Source organism: Tachyglossus aculeatus, chromosome 1 (genome assembly GCF_015852505.1).
Source record: "Tachyglossus aculeatus isolate mTacAcu1 chromosome 1, mTacAcu1.pri, whole genome shotgun sequence".
In the NCBI taxonomy this organism is placed as follows: domain Eukaryota; kingdom Metazoa; phylum Chordata; class Mammalia; order Monotremata; family Tachyglossidae; genus Tachyglossus; species Tachyglossus aculeatus.
In genome coordinates this window covers 143,155,710-143,181,207 of record NC_052066.1, presented here as the reverse complement: position 1 = coordinate 143,181,207, position 25,498 = coordinate 143,155,710, and the positions used below count along the sequence as shown (strand labels likewise).

At 54.2% G+C, this 25,498-nt stretch overlaps 1 protein-coding gene across 4 annotated transcripts in view; it reads left to right on the top strand.

The window, feature by feature from the left end:
- Positions 1–25,498, top strand: part of CEP170B (centrosomal protein 170B) — an 86,036-nt gene that overhangs the window by 47,308 nt on the left and 13,230 nt on the right. For all 4 annotated transcript variants that reach the window (XM_038766952.1, XM_038766871.1, XM_038766796.1 and 1 more), the window contains exons 7-12: positions 11,459–11,575; positions 12,289–12,756; positions 14,933–15,651; positions 15,984–16,163; positions 16,716–16,851; positions 19,150–20,886. In XM_038766952.1, the coding sequence (XP_038622880.1) occupies positions 11,459–11,575; positions 12,289–12,756; positions 14,933–15,651; positions 15,984–16,163; positions 16,716–16,851; positions 19,150–20,886 (3,357 nt within the window). The remainder of the gene's footprint in view (positions 1–11,458; positions 11,576–12,288; positions 12,757–14,932; positions 15,652–15,983; positions 16,164–16,715; positions 16,852–19,149; positions 20,887–25,498) is intronic.

The window sequence follows — 25,498 nt, the reverse complement described above, 5'->3', positions numbered from 1 at the left end:
CTAAGTGCTTGGGAAGTACAAGTTGGCAACATATAGAGATGGTCCCTACCCAATGGATTAGTTCTCCAAGGAAGTGGGTGTACATGGAGAATAGAAGGAGACCCAGGACTGAGCCTTGAGGGACTCCTATAGTTAGAAGCTGGGAGGCAGAGGAGGAGCCCGTGAAAGAGACTGAGAATGAGTGGCCAGAGAGATACGGAGGAGAAGCAGGAGAGAACAGTGTCAGTGAAGCTGAGGTTGGATGTTTCCAGGAGAAGCGGGTGGTTTGAGAGTGTTGAAAGCAGCGGAGAGGTCCCCCTTTTAGACTGTGAGCCCACTGTTGGGTAGGGACTGTCTCTATGTGATGCCAATTTGTACTTCCCAAGCGCTTAGTACAGTGCTCTGCACATAGTAAGCGCTCAATAAATACGATTGATTGATTGATTGATTGATTGAGGAGGATAGAGTAGAGGCCATTGGATTTGGCAAGAAGGATATTACTGGTGACCTTTGAGAGGGCAATTTCTATGGAGTGAAGGGGATGGAAGTCAGATTGGAGGGAGTCAAGGAGAGAATTGGAGGAGAGAAAGTGGAGACAGTAGGTGCAGACAACTAGCTCAAGGAGTTCGGAGAGGAATGGTAGGAAGGAGTTGGGGTGATAAACTGGAGGGAGCCATGTGGGTCAAGGGAGTGTTCTCTTAGGATACGGGAGACATGGGCATGTTTGAAAGCAGTGGGAAAGAACCACTGGAGAGTGAACAGGTAGAGTGAAACACTCTGGGCATGTCACTCCCCTCCTCAGAAATCTCCAGTGATTGCCTATCAACCTTCGCATGAAGCAAAAACCCCTCACTATTGGCTTCAAAGCTTTCCATCCCCTCGCCCCCTCCTACATCACCTCCCTTCTCTCCTTCTCCAGCCCAGCCCGCACACTCCACTCCTCTGCCACTAACTTCCTCACTGTACCTTGCTCTCGCCTGTCCTACCGTCGACCCCTGGCCCACGTCCTACCTCTGGCCTGGAATGCCTTCCCTCCACACATCTTCCAAACAAGCTCTCTTCCTCCCTTCAAAGCCCTAATGAGAGCTCACCTCCTCCCAGGAGGCCTTCCCAGATTGAGCCCTCCCTTATCCTCTGCTCCTCCTCCCCTCCCCATCGCCCCAATTCCCTCCCTCTGCCCTACCCTTTCCCCCTCCCCACAGCACTTGTGTACACTTGTACATATTTATTACTCTATTTTAATAATGATGTGTATATAGGTATAATTCTATTTCTTCTGATGGTATTAAGACCTGTTTACTTGTTTTGTTTTGCTGTCTGTCTCCTCCTTCTAGGCCGTGAGCCTGTTGTTGGGTAGGGACTGCCTCTATATGTTGCCGAATTGTACTTTCCAAGCGCTTAGTACAGTGCTCTGCACACAGTAAGCGCTCAATAAATATTATTGAATGAATGACTAGCCATCAGGGAGGGAAGAAGGGAGAGAGCAAGTGGTTTGATAAGGTGCGGAAGGATGGGGTTGGTTGTGCAGGTGGAGGGGGTGGATTTTGAGAGAAAGAAGGTGATCTCTTCTTGAGATACTGCTGGGGAAGATCGGGGAGCTGAAGAAGGGCCTGGAGGAGGGTGAGACGAGAGAAGCAGGGGAGATTTTAGGGAGCTCACACCTGATAGTTTCAATTTTGTCAATAAAAGTAGGTGGCCCAGTCATTAGGGGCAAGATGGGGGAGGCTGGTGGACAGGAGGCTTGAGGAGGGAATTAAACATCTGGAACAACTGGCGAGGATGATGGGCATGGGTGTCAATAAGGATGGAAAAATAATTCTGCTGGGCAGAGGAGAGGGTAGAGGGTAGGTTTGCAAGGTTAAAGTTAAAGTGTATGAGGTCAGCCTGATATCTAGATTTCCACCAGCAGGGCTTTGTGGCTTATGCGCATGTGGTTCATGTGGGTTTGTGGTCGACAACGGGGTAGGGAAGCGAGTGAGTTGAGTTCAGTACAGAGGGTGTTGAGAATGTCAGTTTGGTCATCCCAGGAAGGTAGATTGGGTATGGAGGCTAAATGGGGGATGATGACGGGAGAAAATTGGGTGGGATCAAAAGATCAGAGGTGAGGAAACAGCGCAGATTTGTGGGGAGGATGTGTGTGGGACAGAAGTCAGGTGAGGAGGTTATGGTTGGAGGGAGGGATTTCAGAATTGGCAGGGGTAGAGATTGTGCAGTGGCTAGAGGTGATGAGATCGAGTTTGTGTCCAAGTTGGTGAGTGGGAGAGGTGGGGTGGAGCCGGAGGTCATTGGAATTGAATGCAGCGTGGCTCAGTGGAAAGAACACGGGCTTTGGAGTCAGAGGCCATGGGTTCAAATCCCGGCTCCGCCAATTGTCAGCTGTGTGACTTTGGGCAAGTCACTTAACTTCTCTGTGCCTCAGTTACCTCATCTGTAAAATGGGGATTAAGACTGTGAGCCCCCATGGGACAACCTGATCACCTTGTAACCTCCCCAGTGCTTTGAACATAGTAAGCGCTTAACAAATGTCATCATTATTATTATTATTATTATTATTATTAAAGAGTGATAGACAGTGGATAGAGGAAGGGTCATCAGGAACATATATATTCCCATCCCTGTCCTTCAAGGGTAGGGAGAGCGTGAGCCCATTGTTGGGTAGGGACTGTCTCTATGTGTTGCCAACTTGTTCTTCCTAAGTGCTTAGTACAGTGCTGTGCACACAGTAAGTGCTCAGTAAATATGATTGAATGAATGAGGGGGTAGGGGGTTGGAGTTAGGAGTCTGAGGGCCCACAGGGAATCTGGAAGGGGCAGGGGGGTCTCCCCTTGCCAGCCATTCTCTCCCACCTGTTTCTGGAGCTGCTCCCAAGATCTGCCTATGACTTCTAAACAATTCCCTCCTCTCCCTGGATGGTTCATGCTGGGTCCAGGAGCCAGGAGTGGAGAGGGGAGAGTTAGAGGTGTTGGATGGTCCATGTGGATCTATGGAAGGGGACTCTGGGATAGAGAGGGGAGAGTTGGAGTTATTAATGGTTCATGATGGGTTACTGGAGGGAATCACTGAAGGCAGTTCTCCTCCAAGAAGTCTTCCCCAACCAAACCCTCCTCTCTTCTTCTCTCACTCCCTTCTGCGTCGCCCTGAGTTGCTCCCTTCATTCATCCTCCCTCCCAGCCCCACAGCACTTAGGTAAATATCAGTAATTTATTTATTCATTCATTAATTTATGTGAGCTCGTTTTGGGCAGGGAATGTGTCAGTTGTTGTAATAATAATAATAGCATTTGTTAAGCGCTTACCGTGTGCCGAGCACTGTTCTAAGAGCTCACGGTCTTAATCCCCATGTTACAGATGAGATAACTGAGGCCCAGAGAAGTTAAGTGACTTGCCCAAGGTCACACAGCTGACAAGAGGCGGAGCCGGGATTAAGAACCCATGATCTCTGACTCCCAAGCCCGTGCTCTTTCCACTAAGCCACGCTGCTACTACTTGTACTCTCCCAAGTGCTTAGTACAGTGCCTTGCACACAGTAAGTACTTGATAAATACAATTGAATGACGGAATGAATGAAAGAGACAGGGATGGAGAGGGGAGAGTTAGTTCACCCTGCCCACCAACTGGGTGATCCAGAAGGACAACCAGCACAGAGTTCCTCTAAGAACCTTGGTGCCCCTGTCTGTCAGGTTCCTGGGTCTGGTGAACCGTGGGAATGACCCAGTGAGGGTGTGATTCAGGGGCTGGGATCTTACGAGGGAAAGGAGGGGGCTGAAAAATTCACACCTGTGAAGTTAATGGCCATATGGGGCCAAAAGGGACACTGGTGAGAGGCTAGGCGGGTTATTATATGGCCTTCTTATGAGTCTGTCTTGCCTTCCTGTTAAAGTCTTTTCAGACAAGGCTGGTATCTCCTCTTCCCTCCCACAGCACCCCGGGGGACGTGGAGGGGAGGAAGAGAGAGAGAGAGAGAGACTCTGTGCTTCCCCACAGCCCCTAGGAAAGAGAGGGGGGAAAAAAAGCCCATTGAGGGAGGTACAGAAGAATCTGTCATCTGCCACTGCTGCGGTTCATCTGAACTCAATTCCCTTTTTTAAATCCTCCCTGATTATAGGTTCCTCACAGTGAGTCAGAGGATGAGACAGCATGAAATGGTCTGACCCATATTTTACCACCTAGGAGACACCGAGCTGCTGTCAGCCCCCTTCCCCCCTCCTCTCTGTCTTCTCCTCTGTCCCTCCCCCCCCATTCCTTCCCCTCCCTTTCTTCCTGCGTCCCCTCCGTCTCTCAACACCCTTTATCTCTCCGCCTCTGCCCCCCTTCTTTCTGCCTGCCTGCCCGTCTCTCTGTATCTCTCCCCCTGGTTCTTACAGCTCCCATCCCCTGTCCCTGCCCTGTCCTTCCCCGACCATGGGCCTCTGCTGAGACGGATGAGGTCATGTTTGCTTGGCCTCGGGGCTGCCGCCAATTAGAGGGCCCGGGAGAGCAGCCTTCAGGGCCAGAAGCTGATGTGACCGTGAAGTGGGACCTGGTGACCCCAACCCTCCTCTCTCATCCTGAGGATTTGAGATCAGAATGCCTGCTCCAGGCGGCCGAGAACAAAGTGGGAGGGCAGTGCCGTGGGAGTTGGAGACGGGCCCTGTGATGCCTCTCCCCCGTGGGGGGGAGTCATGGGGTCCTGGGGGCCGGGAACTCAGTCCAGTCCATTCCCTTGACCCACGGGCTCTGGCTGCCACTGGGGAAGAGACTCAGGATCAGCACGTCCAGCCCTGTGCCCCTGGGTAGCCCCACTAGCCCGGGAGTCCAGAATCCGGTTCTCTCCCCTTCTCGGGAAGGGGGTCAAGGGAGTTAGGCAGAGCAACTAGAGTCTGGAGTTTTGTTGGGTCAGTCAGCAAGCTACTTGAGAGGAAGCGGGGCATGGGCCACCCCCGGCTAAGGTGGAGGCAGTTTGCATCGAGAAGCAGCGTGGCTCAGTGGAAAGAGCACGGGCTTTGGAGTCGGGGGTCATGGGTTTGAATCTTGGCTCTGCCAAGTGTCAGCTGTGTGACTTTGGGCAAGTCACTTAACTTCTCTAGGCCTCAGTTCCCTCATCTGTAAAATGGGGATGAAGACTGTGAGCCCCCCATGAGACAACCTGATCTCCTTGTAACCTCCCCCGTGCCTAGAACAGTGCTTTGCACATAGTAAGCACTTAATAAATGCCATCATCAGTATTATTATCACTGGCTTAAGAAGGGATTCCTTTGAGGTGCCCCTTCTGTTTCAGATAGCCAAACGGAGAACAGAGTATGGGGCTGGGCAAGAGCCCAGGTATCTTATCCCAGCTCCACTACTCTGTGACTTCTGGCAGTCTCGCGTCCTCTCTGGGCCTCGGTGTCCCCATCTGTACAGTATGGAGGTTTTCCCTCTCTCAGATCTGGTGGGAGGACAAGGAAACTAGTGAACGTGCAAGCGCTTTGAGCTCTTTGGTCAGACAGCAGCTGTTTTAACCCTGGGGGTAATGGGCAGGGAGGAATGAAGTCCACTCCTGACACTTCCTCTTCAAGGATACTAAAAGGCGGATCTGTCTGTCGGGGTGTCCCTACACCGCCTCTGTGTCAGTAAAACCAAATTTCAGATCAACACACCCAGATCTAGGAGTCCCCGGGGATCATTAAAATGGGATGCCACATTTAGGCTATTTTTTATCCCACCTTGCTGTGTTCAAGAGTTAAATGGTTGAGACTTGGCACCTGCTAATCCAGGGCATCAGAGTTTTGGGGAAAATTAAATTCCATGGAAATGGAATTAGTTAATTGCTTAGTCCCAACTGGCAGTGAGCCCATCGCTTCCCACTTAATATATGACCAGAGCAGGTCCTCCCAGGGTGACGGACGGGCCAGGGGTTACTCGGGTTTATGGTGGCTGGTAGGTGGACAGGGTGCAGTAAGAAATGATTTCTCCAAAGTCTTGACTGAGAAGAGAAGAGAGCTTAGAGTGCTTTTGATCCTTGAGAAGCAGCGTGGCATAGTGGAGAGCATAGTGGAGAGAGTGGAGTCAGGAGATAATGAATTCTAATTCCACCTCTGCCACTTGTCTGCTGTGTGACCCTGAGCGAGTCACTTCAATTCTCTCTGCCTCAGTTACCTCATCTGTAAAATAGGGATTGAGACTGTGAGCCCCACTTGAGACAGGGACTGGGTCTAACCTGATTAGCTTATATCCACGCCAGCTCTTAGTACAGTGCCTGGAACATAGTAAGTGCTTAACAAATACCATTATTATTATTATTATTGTTATTATTATCTTGGGCAGGCGGGGGAAACACACGGTGGTCCTGAATGCCCCCAGGGTGGCTGGAACTTCAGTCCTTCTGTCCTGAGGCTGTGGGATACTCTGTCCTGTTGGTGGACAGGTGGTATAGACAAGCCTATCCCAAAGGTGGGTCCCCGTCACTTACTGGGATTTCTCACCTTCTGGGGCTGCCCCAGGAACTTGTTCAGTGCTCCAGGGATCAAGGGGGGTGGTACAGCTGATGCTTGCCCTGCCTTCTGGCAGGGGGGCCATGTGGGTGAGCTGCCCCGGCTACGGTGGCACTGGGGACACCTGCTCAGAATGCACCCCCTTCTTTTCTTTTTTTTAAGTGGTATTTATAGAGTGGTTACTATGTGTCAAACCCTGTTGGAAGCACTGGGGTATGTACAAGTTAATTAGGTTGGACAGAGTCTCTGTCCCACAGTCATTCATTCAATTGTATTTATTGAGTGCTTACTGTGTGCAGAGCACTGTACTAAGCGCTTGGGAAGTACAAGTTGGCAACATGTAATGAGACACACACACACACACACACATCCCGCCGCCACTCCTCCCTAATGAAAAATTGGGGTCAGGCCTATTGGGTGGCTGAGGAAGACTCAGGAGGGCAGGTCTGGGAAAGGGGAGCGGGCCTGGCGGAGCCTGGAGAAGAGACCACTGAGGGCAGCCGTGTTGGGATGGAGGAGTGAGCAGCGACAGTTTGGGAAGGAAACTGGGGCACAGAACAACTTCAAAATAATAATTGTGGTATTTGTTAAGCACTTAGTAAGTACCAGGCACAGTTCTAAGCGCTGAGGTGGATACAAGCAAATCGGGTTGGTCACAGTCCCTGTTCCATGTGGGACTCCCGGTCTTAATCCCCAATTTACAGACGAGGTAACCGAGGCCCAGAGAAGCGAAGTGACTTGCCCAAGATCACCCAGCAGACAGGTGGCAGAGCCAGGATTAGAACCCAGAGTCCTTCGAACTCCCAGGCGCGGGCTCTGTCCACTAGGCCATGATGCTTCTCTAACTCCCACTGGAAATGGCTCGAAGCTGCAGGAAGGGAGATCCCAGGGTCAGTGGGGGCACGGCGACATTGTCTCCGGGGAAGGTTGTGAACCATCGGAGCCAGGGGCCGAGGGGAATGTAAAACTCCAGCCCAGAGACCTGTTTAAGTGGCACAGGCCCCACCCATTGGGGGTTAGTAAAAGTACCCAACTTCCCAGAGACAGAGGAAATGAACAAGATGCCCTTCGTTCTGACCCCTCAGGTTCCTGTTCTCGAGCCAGGAGCTCTAATTAATCAATCAATGGTATATATTGAGCACTTACTGTATGCAGAGCAATGTACCAAGCAGTTGGGTGAGAAGCAGCATGGCTCAGTGGAAGAGCACGGGCTTTGGAGTCAGACGTCATGGGTTCAAATCCCGGCTCCACCACGTCTGCTGTGTGACCTTGGGCAAGTCACGTAACTTCTCTGGGCCTCAGTTCCCTCATCTGTAAAATGGGGATTAAGACTGTGAGCCCCCCCATGGGACAACCTGATCACCTTGTAACCTCCCCAGCGCTTAGAACAGTGCTTTGCACATAGTAAGCGCTTAATAAATGCCATTATTACTATTATTATTATTATTATTGGGCAATAGAGTTAGTAGACACATACCCTACCCACAATGAGGTTACAGTCTTGTGATGCTTGTGATTATTACCAGTGGTAATAATGAAAATGCGGAGAATAATAATAATTCTTCTCTTGAATGTAGAGAGAGCTCAAATTCCCCCAAAGCACTTCCTCATCACTGACCTTTCCGGTGAAGTGGGAAGAGGCAGGTATTATTAATTAACCCCATTTTGCACCTGAAGATACTGTGGCCCAGAGAGGTTAAATACCGTAACTGAGAGCACACAGCAGTTTAGGGGTAGAGTTGGGATTCCAATGCAGGTTTCCTGACTTCCAATTTCTATGCTCTCAGCACAGGTCTGGGAGCCAGAAAATCATGGGTTCGAATCCCGGATCTGCCATTTGTCTGCTGTGTGACCTTGGGCAAGTCCTTTCACTTCTCATTGCACTTCAGTTCCCTCATCTGTAAAATGGGGATTGAGACTGTGAGTCCCACTTGGGACAGGGACTGTGTCCAACCCAATTTGCTTCATTCATTCAATCGTATTTATTAAGCACTTACTGTGTGCAGATCAGTGTACTAAGTGCTTGGGAAAGTACAATACAACAATAAAGAGTGACAGTCCCTTCCCAGAACAAGTTCACAGTCCGGAGCGGGGGAGACAGTCATCAATACAAATAAACAGACATCTTGTATCCACCCCAGTGCTTAGTACTGTGCCTGGCACCTAGTAAGCGCTTAACAAATACCATAAAAATAATGATAATGCTAATTCTGTGATATTGTACTCTCTCAAGCACTTAGTACAGTGCTCTGTACATAGTAAGTGCTCAATAAATATCATTGATTGATTGATTGGCCCCTGAGCTCAACCTCTGCTTGATTTGGGGAGAGCAGCAGTTTCCTTTACCACTTTAGAGGACCCAGAGACTACGACTCTTAACCCACTGGAAGTCAAATGTCCCCCATCCCCTTTGCACCTTAATTAGTTAAGGATCTCCTGGGGCAGCCTGCCAACCCCCCACCTCTCTGCACCCCTCTGCCTCCATGCTCTGTGACTCAAACACAGAGAATGCTCGTTCCTGTCGCGGTCCTGGTGTCATCATCATCAATTGTATTTATTGAGCGCTTACTGTGTGCAGAGCACTGTACTAAGCGCTTGGGAAGTACAAGTCATGGTGCTGGGGCCATCCTGGATCCAGCCCTCTGTGTCCGGGCCCGGTTCTGGTGGGCTGGGGATCCTCACGGTCCAGCCCTCTTTGTCCAGGCCTCCCGGGAACCCGATGGAGAGTGCGGGGAGGGCTGGGACCCAACCCACCGGGGTGACAACCGCCCAAGAAGAAAACACCTTCACGGTGTCCATTCTGGCCAGGTGAGAGGCCGTGCCGGCCTGCCACACGTGGCGATCCCACACCCTCTGCGTCCTGCCCGGCCGGGGCTGGGTCGTCCCGACAGACACCAAAGCAATCCAGAGGGGCGGGGGTCACCAATCCAGCCACAGAAGGGTGTGCCAGTTCACCTGGGGGCAGAGGCGGAGGTGATTTCCCTTCTCTACCCTAAGCCAGGGATCTCTGGGGAAACTCCCGCCCCGTCTTGCCCCTCCAACCTGCTCCACCCATACCCAACCGATCAGTCCAGTGAGCGGACTCCCCATCAGAACGGGGGGAGCCCTCTGCCCAAGCTGGGGGGCGGTGGGAGTCAGCCAACTCTGGCCCACCCAGAGTCGGGCCTACTGATCGGGGTAGCCACGAAGCTGTCCCACACGAAGGCCACCCTCTAGGCTGCTCAGGTGACTGAATCCTGCAGATGAACTGCAGGGGAGCACATGGCTTTGGCCTACGATATCACTCTCCGGGTGACGTTGTGATGCCTCTGGCCAGCTCCTCCCACCCTGGGGTGGCCATCATCCAGGAGGAGCCCGACTTCTCATAGCATCAGTCAATCAGTGTCATTTAGTGAGTGCTTACTGTGAGCGGAGCACTGTAATAAGTGCTTGGGATTAATCAATCAATCATATTTATTGAGCGCTTACTATGTGCAGAACACTGTACTAAGCACTTGGGAAGTACAAGTCGGCAACACATAGAGACAGTCCCTACCCAACAGCGGGCTCACAGTCTAGAAGGGGGGGGGACAGAGAACAAAACCAAACATACTAACAAAATTAAATAAAATAGATATGTACAAGTAAGATAAATAGAGTAATAAGTATGTACAAACATATACATATATTAATCAATCAATTGTATTTATTGGAGCTTTTAACTGTGTACAGACCATTGTAATAAGTGCTTGGGGTCATTCATTCAATCATATTTATTGAGCGCTTACTGTGTGAAGAACACTGTACTAAGCACTTGGGAAGTACAAGTTGGCAACATATAGAATTAATAAATTCTATAGAATCAATAAATCGGTTGTTTTTAACGAGCATCTGCCAAAGGCAGAGCACTGTACTAAGTGCTTGGGAGAGTACAATATTTGGTATTCATTCATTCAGTTGTATTTTTTGAGTGCTTACTGTGTGCAGAGCACTGTACTAAGCGCTTGGAAAGTACAAGTAGACACGGTCCCTGCCCACAATGAGCTTCCAATATAGAGGAGGAGACAGACATTAATATAAATACGTTACAGACATATAAGCTCGTTATGGGCAGGGAATGTGTCTGCTAATTCTGTTGTACTTCCCCAACCACTTAGTACACTGAACACTTAATAAATACAATTGAATGAATGAATGCTCTGCACATTGTAAGGGCTCAGTACATACCCTTGATTGATATATACTTAAGTGCCATGGTGCTTAGGGAAGGGTGAATAAAGGGTGCAAAATCCAAGGTCAAGTGGGAGAGTACAATACTACAGTATCTCTGCAGCCATTTTTCTCAACCCAGCCTCCGTGAGGTGAGCTAGTGAAGGATGTGGATAATTGAGAGATGCAGATAATGAACGTTCATAGATAATAATAATAATGTTGGTATTTGTTAAGCATTTATTATGTGCCAAGCACTGTTCTAAGCACTGGGGTAGATACAAGGTAATCAGGTTATCCCACGTGGGGCTCCCAGTCTTCATCCCCATTTTACAGATGAGGGAACTGAGGCCCAGAGAAGTGAAGTGGCTTGCCTAAGGTCACACAGCCGACAAGTGGTTGAGCCGGGATTAGAACCCACGACCTCTGGCTCCCCAGCCTGGGCTCTTTCCACTGGGCCACGCTGCTTCTCTTACCTCATCCCAGCCGGGTCCTGTGCCTCCTCCCCAAGAACATCCTATGTCCTGAAGTAGGATAAGGGCTTTTGGGAGTCTAATCCTCTCTTCCCTGCCCACCCTCTAGGGATAGTGCGGGGGAGCAGGTGGGTTGAAGCCATGGGACCTGCCTGGATAATGCCCTGCTGCTGATTGATTGAGGGTGGAGAGATGAAGCCATGGGGCCTGCTTGGATAACGCACCCCAAGTCGCCCTGCTGCTGGCAATTGAGAGCAGAAAGGCCGTGAAGAAAGTGGGCAACTGAGGCGAGAGCTGGCCAGTACGGGGTTCTGGGCTCATCCAGGCAGGAGGGAGGGGGTCAGGACTTGCCTCTTTCCCTCTGCAGAGATGGCACCGCCATACCGCACCCCGCTTTATGGGCAACCCTCCTGGTGGGGCGAGGATGAGGCCAACAGCAAGCTGGACGGGCAGGAGGGCCGGCGGCCCGATGACCCATACCCAGGTAGGCCCGGAGAGGTGGGGGGGTTGGATTGACGGAGGCACTGCCCCGCGCTCCTGGGCAGCCGGCCCTTGGGGAGAGCTTTCATTTCCAGGCTCCCCCCCAAGTGTCTCTTGGGGGTGGCTTGGTTCATACTGAAAGAGGAGAGATAACGGCATTCCAGAGATGGCACCCCAGTGCAACAGGCAGCGGGGTGACTCCCCTTGCTGGCCCCAAGGAACCTGGCAGCCCACGGTCGGCCACCGACTGAAAGAGCCACCGTGGCTGTGAGCCGGGGGGGCGAGTTCTGGGTTTAAGATGCCTAACTTGTACCCATCGAAAATGGGGATTTTATTAACAGCCTGTCACGGGTATTTACCGGGCACCTCCTGAAGGCAAATAATAATAAGTGGGATATTTTGTTTGTGCTTTCTATGTGGCAAGCACTGTGCTGAGCTCTTGGGTAGATATAAAGTCAGGTCAGACCCAGGCCCTGCCCACTCAGGCCTTCCAGTTTAAGGGGCAGGGAGAACAGGTTCACATTTCCCAGCTGAGGAAACTGAGGCCCAGAGGAACAAAGTGAGGGCTTGGGAAAGTAACAACAGAAGCCAACAGCACCTTTCTTGCCCAAGAGAAGCTCACGATGCAGTCGTAACCGACCTGCCGAGTCCAGAGGGGCGGGGGGCTGTGGCCCGCGGGGCGAATCTAGACCTTTTCTCCCCGTTCTGCGTCTGTAGAGAGAATCAAGGAGGTGCCACCGGGTGACGAGATCAACGGCAACGTGCCGGGCTACCGGGATGACCCGGCCTCGGCCCTGTACGCGTTGCGCCGGGAGCCCAGCTACTTCGAGATCCCCACGAAGGAGTCCCAGCCGCCTCCGGAGGCGCGGGTCCATGAGATCCCCACCAAGGACGGGGCGGCCCCCGCGGTGCAGAGCCACGCTTCCTTCACCATCGAGTTCGACGACGGCAGCCCGGGCAAGGTGAAGATCAAAGACCACGTGACCAAGTTCTCGCTGCGGCAGAGGCGGCCTCCAGGCCGGGAGGCCGCGTCCGCCCACGTGCACGCGGAGGTGGTGTCCGCCGAGAGCAAGGTGGCCGACTGGTTGGTGCAAAACGATCCCAGTCTGCTGCGGAGGCCCACTCCCGGGGAGGATGGCTACAGCACCAAGAGCGACCTCCCCATCCACGCCAAGACGCTCAAAGGTGAGAGCCCGCCGGGGTTCCCCCCACCCCGGGGGCCGAAAACGTGCGGAGGAGGCCTGGTCCCTGCCCGCGGCGTGGCTGTCCGGCCGGGTGGAAGGAGGAAGGAGGAAGGAGGGGCGGCTCGCTCACACCAACATAGAAGCTCGTTGTGGGCTGGCAGTGTGTCTGTTTATTGTTGTATTGTACTCTCCCAAGTGCTTAGTGCAGTGCTTCTAGACTGTGAGCCCACTGTTGGGTAGGGACCGTCTCTCTATGTTGCCAACTTGTACTTCCCAAGCGCTTAGTGCAGTGCTCTGCACACAGTAAGCGCTCAATAAATACGATTGAATGAATGAATGAATTAAATACTCAATAAATATAACTAATTGACTCTTGCCAACCAACAGACGGACATGCCTCACAAGGGCCAGAGCCAAGCAATAGGTGGATAAGACTGCAGGACTCAGTCAGTCAATCCGTGATATTTACTGAGTGCTTGCCATGTGCAAAACACTGTACTAAGCACTTGAGAGAATGCAGTGCAATCGAGTTAGGTTATTTTGTTTTTTTGTTTTTCTATGGTATTTGTTCAGCGCTTTCTATGATCCGGGCACTGTACTAAGCGCTGGGGTACATGCAACCTAATGAGGTTGGACACAGTCCATGTCCCACATTGTGTTCACAATCTTAAGGGAAAGCAGCGTGGCTTAGTGGAAAGAGCATGAGCTTGGGAGTCAGAGGACGTGGGTTCTAATTCTGCCTCCGCCACTCATCTGCTATGTGACTTGGGGCAAGTCACTTACCTTCTCTGTGCTTCAGTTTCCTCCTCTGCAAAATGGGGATTAAGACTGTGAGTCCTATGTGGGACAACCTGATGAATCTGTATCTGTTCTAAGCTCTGGGGTAGATACAAGTTCATCAGCTTAGAACAGTGCCTGGCACATAGCACTGAAGAAATACCATCATTATTATTATCAATACCCATTTTACAGATGAGATCACCGGGGCACACTTGCCCAAGGCCACACAGCAGATAAGTGGTGGAGCCGGAAATAGAACTCAGGTCGTTGGGTTCTAGGTGGTATCCGTCAATGCTATTGAGCGATTAGTGACAGAGCACTGAACTAGGCACTTGGGAGAGTAAAATACAATCGAAATGGCGTCAGTCAGTGATATCTATTGAGCACTTACTGTGCGCAGAGCACTGTACTAAGCACTTGGGAAAATACAGTGGTAGACATGAGCCTTGCCCACAAGGAGCTCGCAATCTAGTGGGGTAAGTAGACCTTAAAAAAAGTTATGGATAGGAGAAATGGAAGAATATAGGTATATAATAATATAATATAATAATAATAATGGCACGTAAGTGGTGTGAGGCTGGGCTTGGGGTGAATAGCAAGTGCTTATGGGGTACAGATCTGAGAGCATAGGTGATGCAGAAAGGAAAGGGAGTTGGAAAAATCCCCATTTTCCAAATCCCATTCTGGGGCTCCTAGACTGAGCCCTTTCCTTCCTTTCCCCCTCCTCCCCCTCTCCATCCCCCCCCCGCCTTACCTCCTTCCCTTCCCCACTGCACCTGTATATATGTATATATGTTTGTATGCATTTATTACTCTATTTATTTTACTTGTACATATTTATTCTACTTATTTTCTTAATATGTTTTGTTGTCTGTCTCCCCCTTCTAGACTGTGAGCCCACTGTTGGGTAGGGACCATCTCTATGTGTTGCCAACTTGTACTTCCCAAGCGCTTAGCACAGTGCTGTGCACACAGTAAGCGCTCAATAAATACGATCGAATGAATGAAAGAATGTAAAAATGAAGACCTAGACAGGGAAGTCTCCTTGGAGATGTGGTTTTAGGAAGACTTTGAAGGTGGGGAGAGTAGTGGTCTGTCGGTTTGAAGGAGGAGGCAGTAACCCTCCAACGTGGTAGAGGGTGGGAGGGAGGGTGGTGTGGGATTGTGAGTGTGCGTTTGCGTGTGTCTGAGGGAGAGAGACACACCCACACACAGGCAGACCTGCTGTGTGAAGGCTTCCTGGAAGAGGGGAATTGGTGGAAGAGTTGTGAATTGCGGAGAGGGGTGAGGTTTGGCGAGTAGATGGGGGACAGAGTGAGCCCCAGGGGCGAGAGGCACCCTCCCTGTGTCCCTCAATGTGTCCTATTACCTCTATCCTCTCACACCACCCCCGCCAGGCCATCGGCACGAGGACGGAACACAAAGCGACTCGGAGGACCCGGTGGCCCCGAAGGCGGAGAAAGATGAGGCAGGGGTGGGCCGTGAGGCTGGGGCCCCGGGGGCGGCTGACCAGCAGGCCCGGCGGCAGCGGCAGATCCGGCGGGACCCCCAGGAGCTGCTCCACAACCAGCAGGCCTTCGTCATCGAGTTCTTTGACGATGACACGCCCCGCAAGAAACGCTCGCAGTCCTTCACGCACAACGGCCCCTCCGGCCCGGGCGATCCGGAGCCCAGGGCCAGGCCTGACCGCCGCCGGCCACCGGCCCCGGCCGGCCATGCCCCTGCCCCGCAGCGGGCCACGTCCCTCAAACGGGAGAAGACGGAGGAGCGTCAGAGCTGCGGCTGGTCCCGGCCACCGGCCAAGCCCTACGGCAGCGTCGGCCGTCGGTCCCGGGCCGCCCAGGAGTTTGCCGCCGAGTACCTCCGGGAGGCCGCTCGGGTCAATCAACCGGCTGGGGAGAGGCCGTCCATCCCCCGCGCCGGGGGAGCCCCGTTTCCCCCTGCCGAACCCCTTCCCCCCGAGGCCCCCCCTCCCACGCCGGCCGCCTCCGACCCCAAGCTGGCCAAGGCGCGCAAGCAGGACGAGGACGACAGCCTGAGCGACGCTGGGACCTACACCATTGAGACGGAGACTCAGGACAAGGAGGTGGAGGACGCGCGGAAGATGATCGACCAGGTGAGGCCTGGGGCTGGTATCCCACCAGCCCCAGGGAGGACGGTGGCTCCTCTCCACCTGGGGTCACGGACAAGGGGCCGGGCAGGGTGACTTCGCACCCCGTGGTTTTGGGGGAAACCATGTGGGCCGGGCCCAGGTGAGGCGGGGGCTGTCGAGGTCTCGGTCGTGGGGTCAGGGCAAGGGCCCAGAGACGGATCCAGGACACCACTATCAGTGGGGAAGGAGGATCCCCGGGGGGCCGAGGCGGGGAAAGCCCGAGGCCCCAGTTTGCCGTGTCTGGACCCGGCCCGCTCACCGTGAGGCCGAGCTCAGGAATCTCCCCCCACGCACAGGTGTTTGGGGTGTTCGAGTCTCCCGACTTCTCCAGGATCACAGCCGCGGCCTTCCGGCCCATCATCCGCGGGGAGAGGGAGGGCGCTTGCTCGCCCGAGGCCGGCGGGTACCCTAAAACGGCGCTGATGCAGGACTTCGGTGGCCGGGCTGGGGGCAGCCCCCCGGTGACAGACCCTCAGGTACTGGGGCCCCAGAGTGCTTCAGTGCTTCAGTTCTTGGTGGGGAGGGGGCATCACCCTCCTGCCACCCCGATCCCACATCCTGGGGCTCGGCCGTCAGCTTCCGAAGCCTGGCCAGGCCCGGCCCCCTCCTCCCTTCTGGCATCCGCTCACAGTCCCCAAGTTGGGACCACCTCCCCATCAGCCTTGGGAGGTGGGGGATTGTGGTTTCCTTCCTGGAGAGCAGCGTGGCTTAGTGGATACAGCACGGGCCTGGGAGTTCGTGGGCTCCAATCCCGGCTCCGCCGCATGCCTGCTCTGTGACCTTGGACAAGTCACTTCACTTCTCTGTGCCTCAGTTCCCTCATGTGTGAGCCCCATGTGGGGCAGGCACTATATCCAGCCCGATTAACTTGTATCTACCCCAGAGCCTAGAACAGTGCTTGGCATGTAGTAAGCGCTTAACAAGCACCATAATTATTATTATTATTCGACAGTCAGCCTGGGGGTGGTCCCAGCCCTGGCACACTGAATGGAAATCACTTGTCTCTCTCCTCTCACCCGCCCCGACAGGTCCTACCAACGTCCGGCTCCCCGGGTAGTCAGAAGTGGGTGTCCAGGTGGGCCAGCCTGGCGGACAGCTATGCGGAACCGGGACCGGCCGGCCTGCTCTATGAGATGCATCAGTCCGGTAGCGGGGCGGAACCAGGTGAGTCCCTAGCTTCCTGACAGCCACCCTATCTGACAAAGGTGGGGGTTGCTGGACGGCTGGCCTGCCCAGCAGGGAGGAAACAACACCCACACACTATGCGCACACTCTGACACCTTTGAGGCCCGTCTGAGGGTTGGGACACCCCAGGGTGAGAAAGAGAGAGGGAGTCCCCCACCCCCTGCCATCCTCCTCCACCCCCAGGGTCCGGGTGAGGGATCCGATGGGGCGAGAGAGCCAGTTTCGTGCCTGGGGACTTCCCACCTGGGACTCCCGTTTCTGTCTCTGAACGTGAGTAAGGGCCCACAGCAAGCCAGTCCCTGGGCCAGGGGAGCTACAGGAAAATCACATTAAAACCCGACCTCTGGCCCACATTGGGTGTGGGCATCCGTCAGGGGAACAACTTGGAGCACAGAGAATGGTGGCAAGAGTCCTCCCGGTAGTTACACTGCACCCCTGCTCTGGCTAGACCATGGGGAAAAAAAAGCAGCGTAGCCTGGTGGATAGAGCCCGGGCCTGGGAAGTGGAAGGATCTAGGTTCTAATCCTGCCTCCACCACTGTCTTCTTTGTGACCTTGGGTAAGTTGCTGTACTTCTCTGTGCCACAGTTACGCCATCTGTAAAATGGGAATTAAGTCTGTTAGCCCCGTTCATTCATCCAGTCATATTTCTTGAGCTCTTATTGTGTGCAGAGCACTGTACTAAGCGCTTGAAAAGTACAATACTGCAATAAAGAGAAACAATCCCTGCCCACAATGGGCTCACAGGTTGGAGGGGTTAGACAGACATCAAAACAAGTAAGCAGGCATCAATATACATAAATAGAATTATAGATATATACATAAGTGCTGTGGGGCGGGGAGACAGGCGAAGAGTAAAGGGAGCGAGTCATGTTGTTGCGGAAAGGAGTGGGAGCTGAGGAGAAGTGGGGCTTAGTCTGGGAAGGCCTCTTGGAAGAGGTGCACCTTCAGTAGGGCTTTGAAGTGAGGGGAAAGTGATTGTTTGACAGATCTGAGGAAGGAGGGCTTTCCAGGCCAGAGGTAGGACGTGGGCCAGGGGTCGGCGACGAGAAAGGTGAGATGGAGGCCCAGCGAGGAGGTTAGCACCAGAGGAGTGGAGTGTGCATGCTGGGATGCAGAAGGAGAGAAGGGAGGTGAGTTAGGAGGGAGCAAGGTGATGGGGAGCTTTAAAGCCAATAATGAGGAGTTTTTGTTTGATATGGAGGTGGATAGGCAACTCCTGGAGATTTTTAAGGGGGCGGGTGTGACATGCCCTGAACGTTTCTGTAGAAAGATAATCTGGGCAGCGGAGTGAAGTAGGGACTGAAGTGGGGAGGGGCATTCATTCAGTCACATTTATTGAGCCCTTACTGTGTGCTCTGTACTGAGTCCCAAGCACTTAGTACAGTGCTGTGCACACAGTAAGTGCTCAATAAATCCCAGCACTAAGAACAGTGCTTGGCACATAGTAAGCGCTTAATAAATGCCATCATTATTATTATAAATACGATTGAATGAATGAATGAATGAGTGCTCGGGAGAGTACAATATAACAATAAACAGACACATTCCCTGCCCACAGTGAGCTTACAATCTAGAGACAAGCTTAGTCTCATGTGGGACATGGACTGTATCCAACCTGATGATGCTGCCTTCACCCTAGCCTTTGGTATAGAGCCTGGCACATAGTAAGCGGTTAACAAATCCCATAAAAAAGGTCTTTGGGGTGCACACTGCAGAATCCCCACCCCCACCCCCCGCAAAGTGCTTGGCACATAGTAAGCGCTTAACAAATACCATTATTAATTAAATGCTTGCATGGGAAATACCCTGTATACTGGTAGGGGAAGGAGCTTGACTCCCTCTGTGACTCTGCAGACCAGGTGGGAGGGTGGTCCGGACAGCGGAAGTCCCCACGTATCCCTCTCCCCCAAACTGTGCATGGAGGCGCGGGTTGGGGGTTACCTGTGAGCCAGGAGTGGTCTGGCCAGGGTCGTGGTTGACGGGTTCAATCCTACCCGTCCCTGCTGAGAAGCAGCGTGGCTCAGTGGAAAGAGCCCAGGCTTTGGAGTCAGAGGTCATGAGTTCACATCCCGGCTCTGGAAATTGTCAATTGTGTGACTTTGGGCAAGTCACTTCACTTCTCTGAGCCTCAGTTACCTCATCTGTAAAACGGGGATTAAGACTATGAGCCCCCCGTGGGACAACCTGATCACCTTGTAACCTCCCCAGCGCTTAGAACAGTGCTTTGCACAGAGTAAGCGCTTAGTAAATGCCATCATTATTATTACTTTGGAAGGAAGCACCACAGGTCCCCCTGCCCCAGAGCCGGAGCCCGCCCTGCCTTCGAGGATCCGCCGCCTCCTCCCACAACTCCCACCCAGTGACAGGCCAGAGGCCCCAGCCCCAAGCCCGCTCCTCGGCCAGGATCCACCGGCCCAAGTTCCCGGAAGGAACGCGGGGAGGCCGGCCCCCTCGGAGGTGCCCATCAGCCCAGGCGAGAGGCCGCTGGGCCAGGAGGACCTGGACCCCGACAGCCTCAGCGACGCCAGCCGTTCTGACGATGGCTTCTCTGAGCAGAGCAGGCTTCACCAGGAGGCGGGTAGGACCGCCGAGCCAGACTGGGCATGCCGGAGCTCCAGCCCGGCCCCTGCCGCCAGGACGCCGGGTGTCCCGGGGAATCTGGGCCGGCCGGGCGGAGACCCGGCCCCGACGTCTCTGCACATCGGCGGTGAGGGTGGGGCCCCGACGCTCCCCACGAGACCCTCCCCGCCAGGGGCCGGGGACTTGGGGCCGCGGGTGTCCCCCCGCTGTCTCGTCAGCGTGAACGGCGCTGGGAAGCCCCTGGCCCGGGGTGGAAACAGCCCCTGCTCCAGCTCATCAGGGAAAACACCCGTTTCGCTCCAGGCCAACCTGGGCCCGAGTGTCCAGGGCTCCAGGGGCACCACAGTGGCCACCACCCACTTCGCCCGGCAGAACAGCTTCACCAAGGAGCCACCGGGCAGCGGGGCCTCCCACGTGGCCAGCCACCCACTCCTCCGAGACCTGGAGGCTTCTCGGGCCCACCGCCTGGACCTCGGGCAGGACACCCACCTCATCCTGAAGGAGACCGAGACGGCCCTGGCGGCCCTCGAGGCCAAGATCCTCTCCCAGACCCAGCCGGAGGTGGGGGGCGGGGTCCCGGCCCCCCTCGAGGACTCCCTGTCCGGCGACTCCGACGTGGACACGGGCAGCACCGTCAGCCTGCGGAGCGGCAAGGACGGCGCCGGCCCGGGGCCCCGACCCCAGCCGGGGGCGAGCGGGCCTCCGCGGGACAAGCCGCTGCCCGGGCCGGCGGCTCAGGACCCGGGGTCCCGGCCCAGTGCCCGCGAGAGGCTCTCGGAGAAGCGCCGGACCCCGCCTTCCGAGACGGGGGTCTCGGGGGACGGCATCCGACGTGTCCCACTGAGGCGCAGCAACGGGCCGCGGGGGTCGCAGGAGCTGACGGACGACGAGCGGGGCCCCGGCGCCCCCGAGCCCGCCGACCCCCGGACGGCCCCCCGCAGGAGGCCCGGCCCCCAGCCTCCGGCCAGGGAGGAGCAGAGCCGCGTGTCCGCCAACGTCCAAAAGGTGCAGCAAGCCCTCACCCGTTCCAACAGCCTCTCGGCCCCCCGGCCCACGCGGGCGTCGAAGCTGCGACGCGCACGGCTGGGTGACGCCTCGGACACCGAAGCCGGGGAGACCGAGCGGGCGGGGCCCGAGGCCAAGCAGGCCACCGAAGCCAAGAAGTTGTCCCGGCTGGACATCCTCGCCCTGCCCAGGAAACGGGCCGGCTCATTCACCGTGCCCAGCGACTCGGAGGCCACGCCGCCCCGGGCCGGCTTCTCCGGCCGCAGCGTGGAGTCGTACAGCTCCGGCCGCAAGCCCACCATGGCGGAGGCCCGAGCCGCGGCCCGGAAGACGGCGGCGACGGTGGCGACGGCGGCCGCACCAAGGCAGCCGTTCAGCCGGACCAGGCCGGGGAGCGCCAGATACTCCTCTTCTTCTTCCTCTAACAGTGAGTGGGGTTGCTCTTGGAGATGGGAGAGGGCAGGAGGGAGGTGTGCTCTTGCAGGGAGCTCTGGGGGTATTTCTCGAAGCGCGTAGTGTACACAGTAAGTGTTCAATAAATACCACTGATTACGGATGACCCCTGAAGTGGAAGAGTTGGGGGGATCTGGGTCCCAGACATCTCCCCGGGCTTCACTAGCGATGGCTAATGGGTCACTCCAAATTAGGGCTGCCTGTACTGGTCCCTGGGCTGGCTCGGACTCAGGGAAAGACATGGGTCCCATGGGAAGAACATCTGGAAATCCTTGCAGGAAGCCAATCTTCATGAGAAAAAATCAAATGGTTTCCATTGGGGAACCACTCATGTTTTTTTGGGAAAACTAGGTGAAGGGGAGGAGAAACCAGTTTATGGGGTCATTAGCAGTCTTCTAGACTGTGAGCCTGCTGTTGAGTAGGGACCATCTCTATATGTTGCCAACTTGTACTTCCCAAGCGCTTAGTACAGTGCTCTGCACACAGTAAGTGTTCAATAAATACGATTGAATGAATGGGTCTTGCCCTCCATTAGCTGCCACACTTGGGAAGAGAGGACATTGCATTCCCCCTCCCCCCCAACACACATACATTCTCTCCAGCTATCTCTTTTGCTGCCTCCTGCTCTCTCTCTCTCCCTCTCAGGTAGGATGCCAAAGTCCATGAGGCATAAAATAGTCAGAGCAACTCTCTCTGTCGCTCTTTCCCCCAAATGAATATGAAGACACGGTCCCTGAGGCATAAAATAGTTACACATTCTCTTTCTCTCTCTTCTTCTCCCTCTTTCTCTCATGAACATGAAGACCAAGTCCTTGAGGCATCAGAGTCGAAACTGCACACACACACAAACAACACACATACACACAAGTGTCCAGTGGAATGCAGAAGGGCCGTGGGGGAAGCTGGGGGGTCTGGAGTAACTTGTACTTCCCAAGCGCTTAGTCCAGTGCTCTGCACACAGTAAGCGCTCAATAAATACGATCGAATGAATGAATGGAGTAAGGTGAGATTAATCTAGAAAGGCTTCGTGGAGGAGGTGAGTTTGTGAACCCATAAACGCCCTTTGGGGTTTTCGCCCAGCTGTTTGGGATGTCTCCTCCCACCCCTGGCCAGTTGTTTTCAGAACCAAATTGTCCTTTTCATCCCCTTCCCCTGCCTCTGAGACAGCTTCCCGGTAGCTTGCCCTGGCTCCCTGCCCAACCTGGGCCACTAGAAAGATAGAGACTTGAAGTTTGACCCTGAAAGCAGACATTGCCGGGTTGCCTCCTCCCCCACCTCCTTGTGACTTTGGACCCGGTTGGCGGAGGCAGGCTAAGCACTAGGTGTGAGTTTTAAAGCAGCAGCCCAGCAGGGTGGGATATCTAGGGCACCTCACCCTGGCTTGCCCCGGCCCTGGTGGGCAACCCAGGGTGGGAAGAAGGGGTGGAGACTGGGGCCCGGACCCCCTTTGCTCTCCCCACAAATTTTCGCCATCCCCATCCCCCAGGTTGAATTATTCTGACCTGATCTTCATTCATTCAGTCGTATTTATTGAGCACTTACTGTGTGCAGAGCACTGTACTAAGCGCTTGGGAAGTACAAATCGGTCTTCCCATGGTCCAGGACTGTGGAGTAGCCTCCTTGGCCACTGGGGCCAGGAACAGCTCTCTGCCCGGGCCCCCGACCACCCCGGAGGGGATGGGCAAAGCCTCATTCATTCAATCGTATTTATTGAGCGCTTACTGTGTGCAGAGCACTGTACTAAGCGCTTGGGAAGTCAAAGTTGGCAACATGTAGAGGCGGTCCCTACCCAATAACGGGCTCACAGGGTCGAAGGCCTCCTAACGAGGCGTGGGCAGGAAGGGTCGGGACTTAGTGCCAGCTGAAAGCGGGCCTGACTGGAATTTATAGATCCGCGGAGGAGGTAAAAAGATGAATAATAATAATAATGGTATTTATTAAGTGCTTACTATGTGCCCAGCACTGAATACAGGGGATTGCCTCTTCCACAAATCCCTGGGTTCACCCTGAACCCTGGGGCGGGTGGCCGGAAGGGCCACCGGTGCCCCATTTCTCCAAGCGTCCTGCTGTCCCATCAGAGCTGAGTCTCGGGCAACTGGAGGGGCCAAAGGGCTTGGGGGAAGATGGCCTTAATCTCTTCTCCGAACTCGCCACCATGATTGCTTCTGCCTCTGCCTCCTTTTTCTCTCCAGAAAATATGTGCGGTTCCTGTTCACTTAATGTGATTTTTAATCACTGAAGCGGTCGCCGATTCATTCAGTCATATTTACTGAGAGCTTACTGTGTGCGAAGCACTGTACTAAGTGCTTGGGAGAGTACAAAATAATAAACAGACACATTCCCTGCCCACAGTGAGTTTACAGTCCAGAGCAGAGTGATTCTACCTGCGGGCGGGACCCCGAGTCTGGGACGGAGAAAGCAGGGGATGGGGACGGCAGGGGGGTTCCCAGTTTTCCAGCTGCTCCCGAGGGATTTGAATTTTCATTCCTTAGCACCTTGAATTTGAGTGGAGGGGCATCAGTTATTCTCCCTATTAGACGAGAAAACCGAAGTCAGGGAGTTAAAGTGATTTGCCAGGGTCAGGTCTGGGTCCAGAGCTCGGATCTCCCACCTGACTCCTTGAGTGGATAGGGCACGGGCCTAAGAGTCAGAAGGTCATGGGTTCTAATCCCAGCACCACCATTTGTCTGCTGTGTGACCTTGGGCAAGTCACTTCACTTCTCGAGAAGCAGTGTGGCTCAGTGGAAAGAGCACGGGCTTTGGAGTCAGAGATCAGGGGTTCAAATCCCGGCTCAGCCAGTTGTTAGCTTTGTGACTTTGGGCAAGTCACTTCACTTCTCTGGGCCTCAGTGACCTCATCTGTAAAATGAGAATTAAGAGCAAGTTACCTCACTTCTCGAGAAGCAGTGTGGCTCAGTGGAAAGAACACGGGCTTTGGAGTCAGAGGTCAGGGGTTCAAATCTCAGCCCCACTGATTGTCAGCTGTGTGACTTTGGGCAAGTCACTTCACTTCTCTGGGCCTCAGTGACCTCATCTGTAAAATGGGGATTAAGACTGTGAGCCCCCCGTGGGACAACCTGATCATCTTGTAACCTCCCCAGCGCTTAGAACAGTGCTTTGCACATAGTAAGCGCTTAATAAATGCCACCATTATCATTATGATTATTATTAGAACAGTGCTTTGCATATAGTAAGCGCTTAATAAATGCCATCATTATTATTATTATTCTCTGGGCCTCTGTTACCTCCTCTGGAAAATGGGGATTAAGACTGTGAGCCCCCCTTAGGACAACCTGACTGCCTTGTATCTACCCCAGCACTTACAGTGCTTGGCACAAAGTAAGCGCTTAACTAATAACATAACTATTATTATTATTATGAATAAACCAGCTTTGTCCTGAGCTCCCAAGGGTGCCGGGCATGAAGTGCCAGCTTGGCTGCCAGAGGCCTGCCCAAACTGGGCTCCTGTGAGTGAATTGGTTTGGGGCAGACACGCTCTCTGGCTGTGGGCCACTCTCCCTCTCTCTCCCCTCTCCCTCCCTGAACGTCTGGCTGAGAACCTGGAGCAGGAAGCCTGTTCCCTCCGTCTGCCAGCTCTTCCTCAATGACATCACCTCCCTCTTGCCTTGGCTTCGTTCTCCCCGCTCCCGCCCAGGTTCTGCTTACTAACTGGATCCACCACGTTGGATCCGGCCGGGAGCTGATCATACGTCCCTTACCCCGGCCGCCCAGACCCCCAGAGCCTGGCTGGGGGGAGGCTTGAGTAGGGGTCATCTCAGTGGGCAAACTGTCTCCCTCCTTCCAGCCCGGCCCCACCCGCCCTGTGGAAATGAGCCCACTGTTGGGTAGGGGCCGTCTCTATATGTTGCCGACTTGTACTTCCCAAGCGCTTAGTACAGTGCTCTGCACACAGTAAGCGCTCAATAAATACGATTGAATGAATGAATGAATGGAAATGGAAGCGGCCAAGCCCCAGGGTGTAGGAACAAGGAAATCGAAAACCATTTACAAGCTCGTGCCACCGTGGCACCTCCCACTGTCCTCATAGCCCATGTCAGGGGACGGATGGAAGGGAGCAGCGTGCTCCCTGCTGGAGCTTTGGGTGTCAAAATTCAGTCTCCCCCTTCTAGACTGTGAACCCACTGTTGGGTAGGGACTGTCTCTATATGTTGCCAGCTTGTACTTCCCAAGTGCTTAGTACAGTGCTCTGCACACAGTAAGTGCTCAATAAATACGATTGATTGGGAAATAGGCAACACCTCCCTAGCTCCTCACCCGGATAACTAGCCTTGCCTCTGTATTTCCCTTTCCTAAACTGGACCCCTCCAATGCTGCAAGGGCTGACTACTCCCTTCCCCTGCCCGGGGAAGCGGGGGACAGCCCGGGGAGATGTCCAGCCTTTCCTCTGAGACCCTTAATATTTTGGGGGCAAATACACCCTGTCGGATGCCCCCCCCAACCTCCAAGCCCTGGTGAAGAGCCTGTAGCTTTAGATTAGGGGGAGGGCTCTGTCCCCTCCCCTTCATGGACCCCAAGGCTTTGAGTGGGCCAAATCTGACCGGTGGTGGGACGCCATGTCCTCTGAA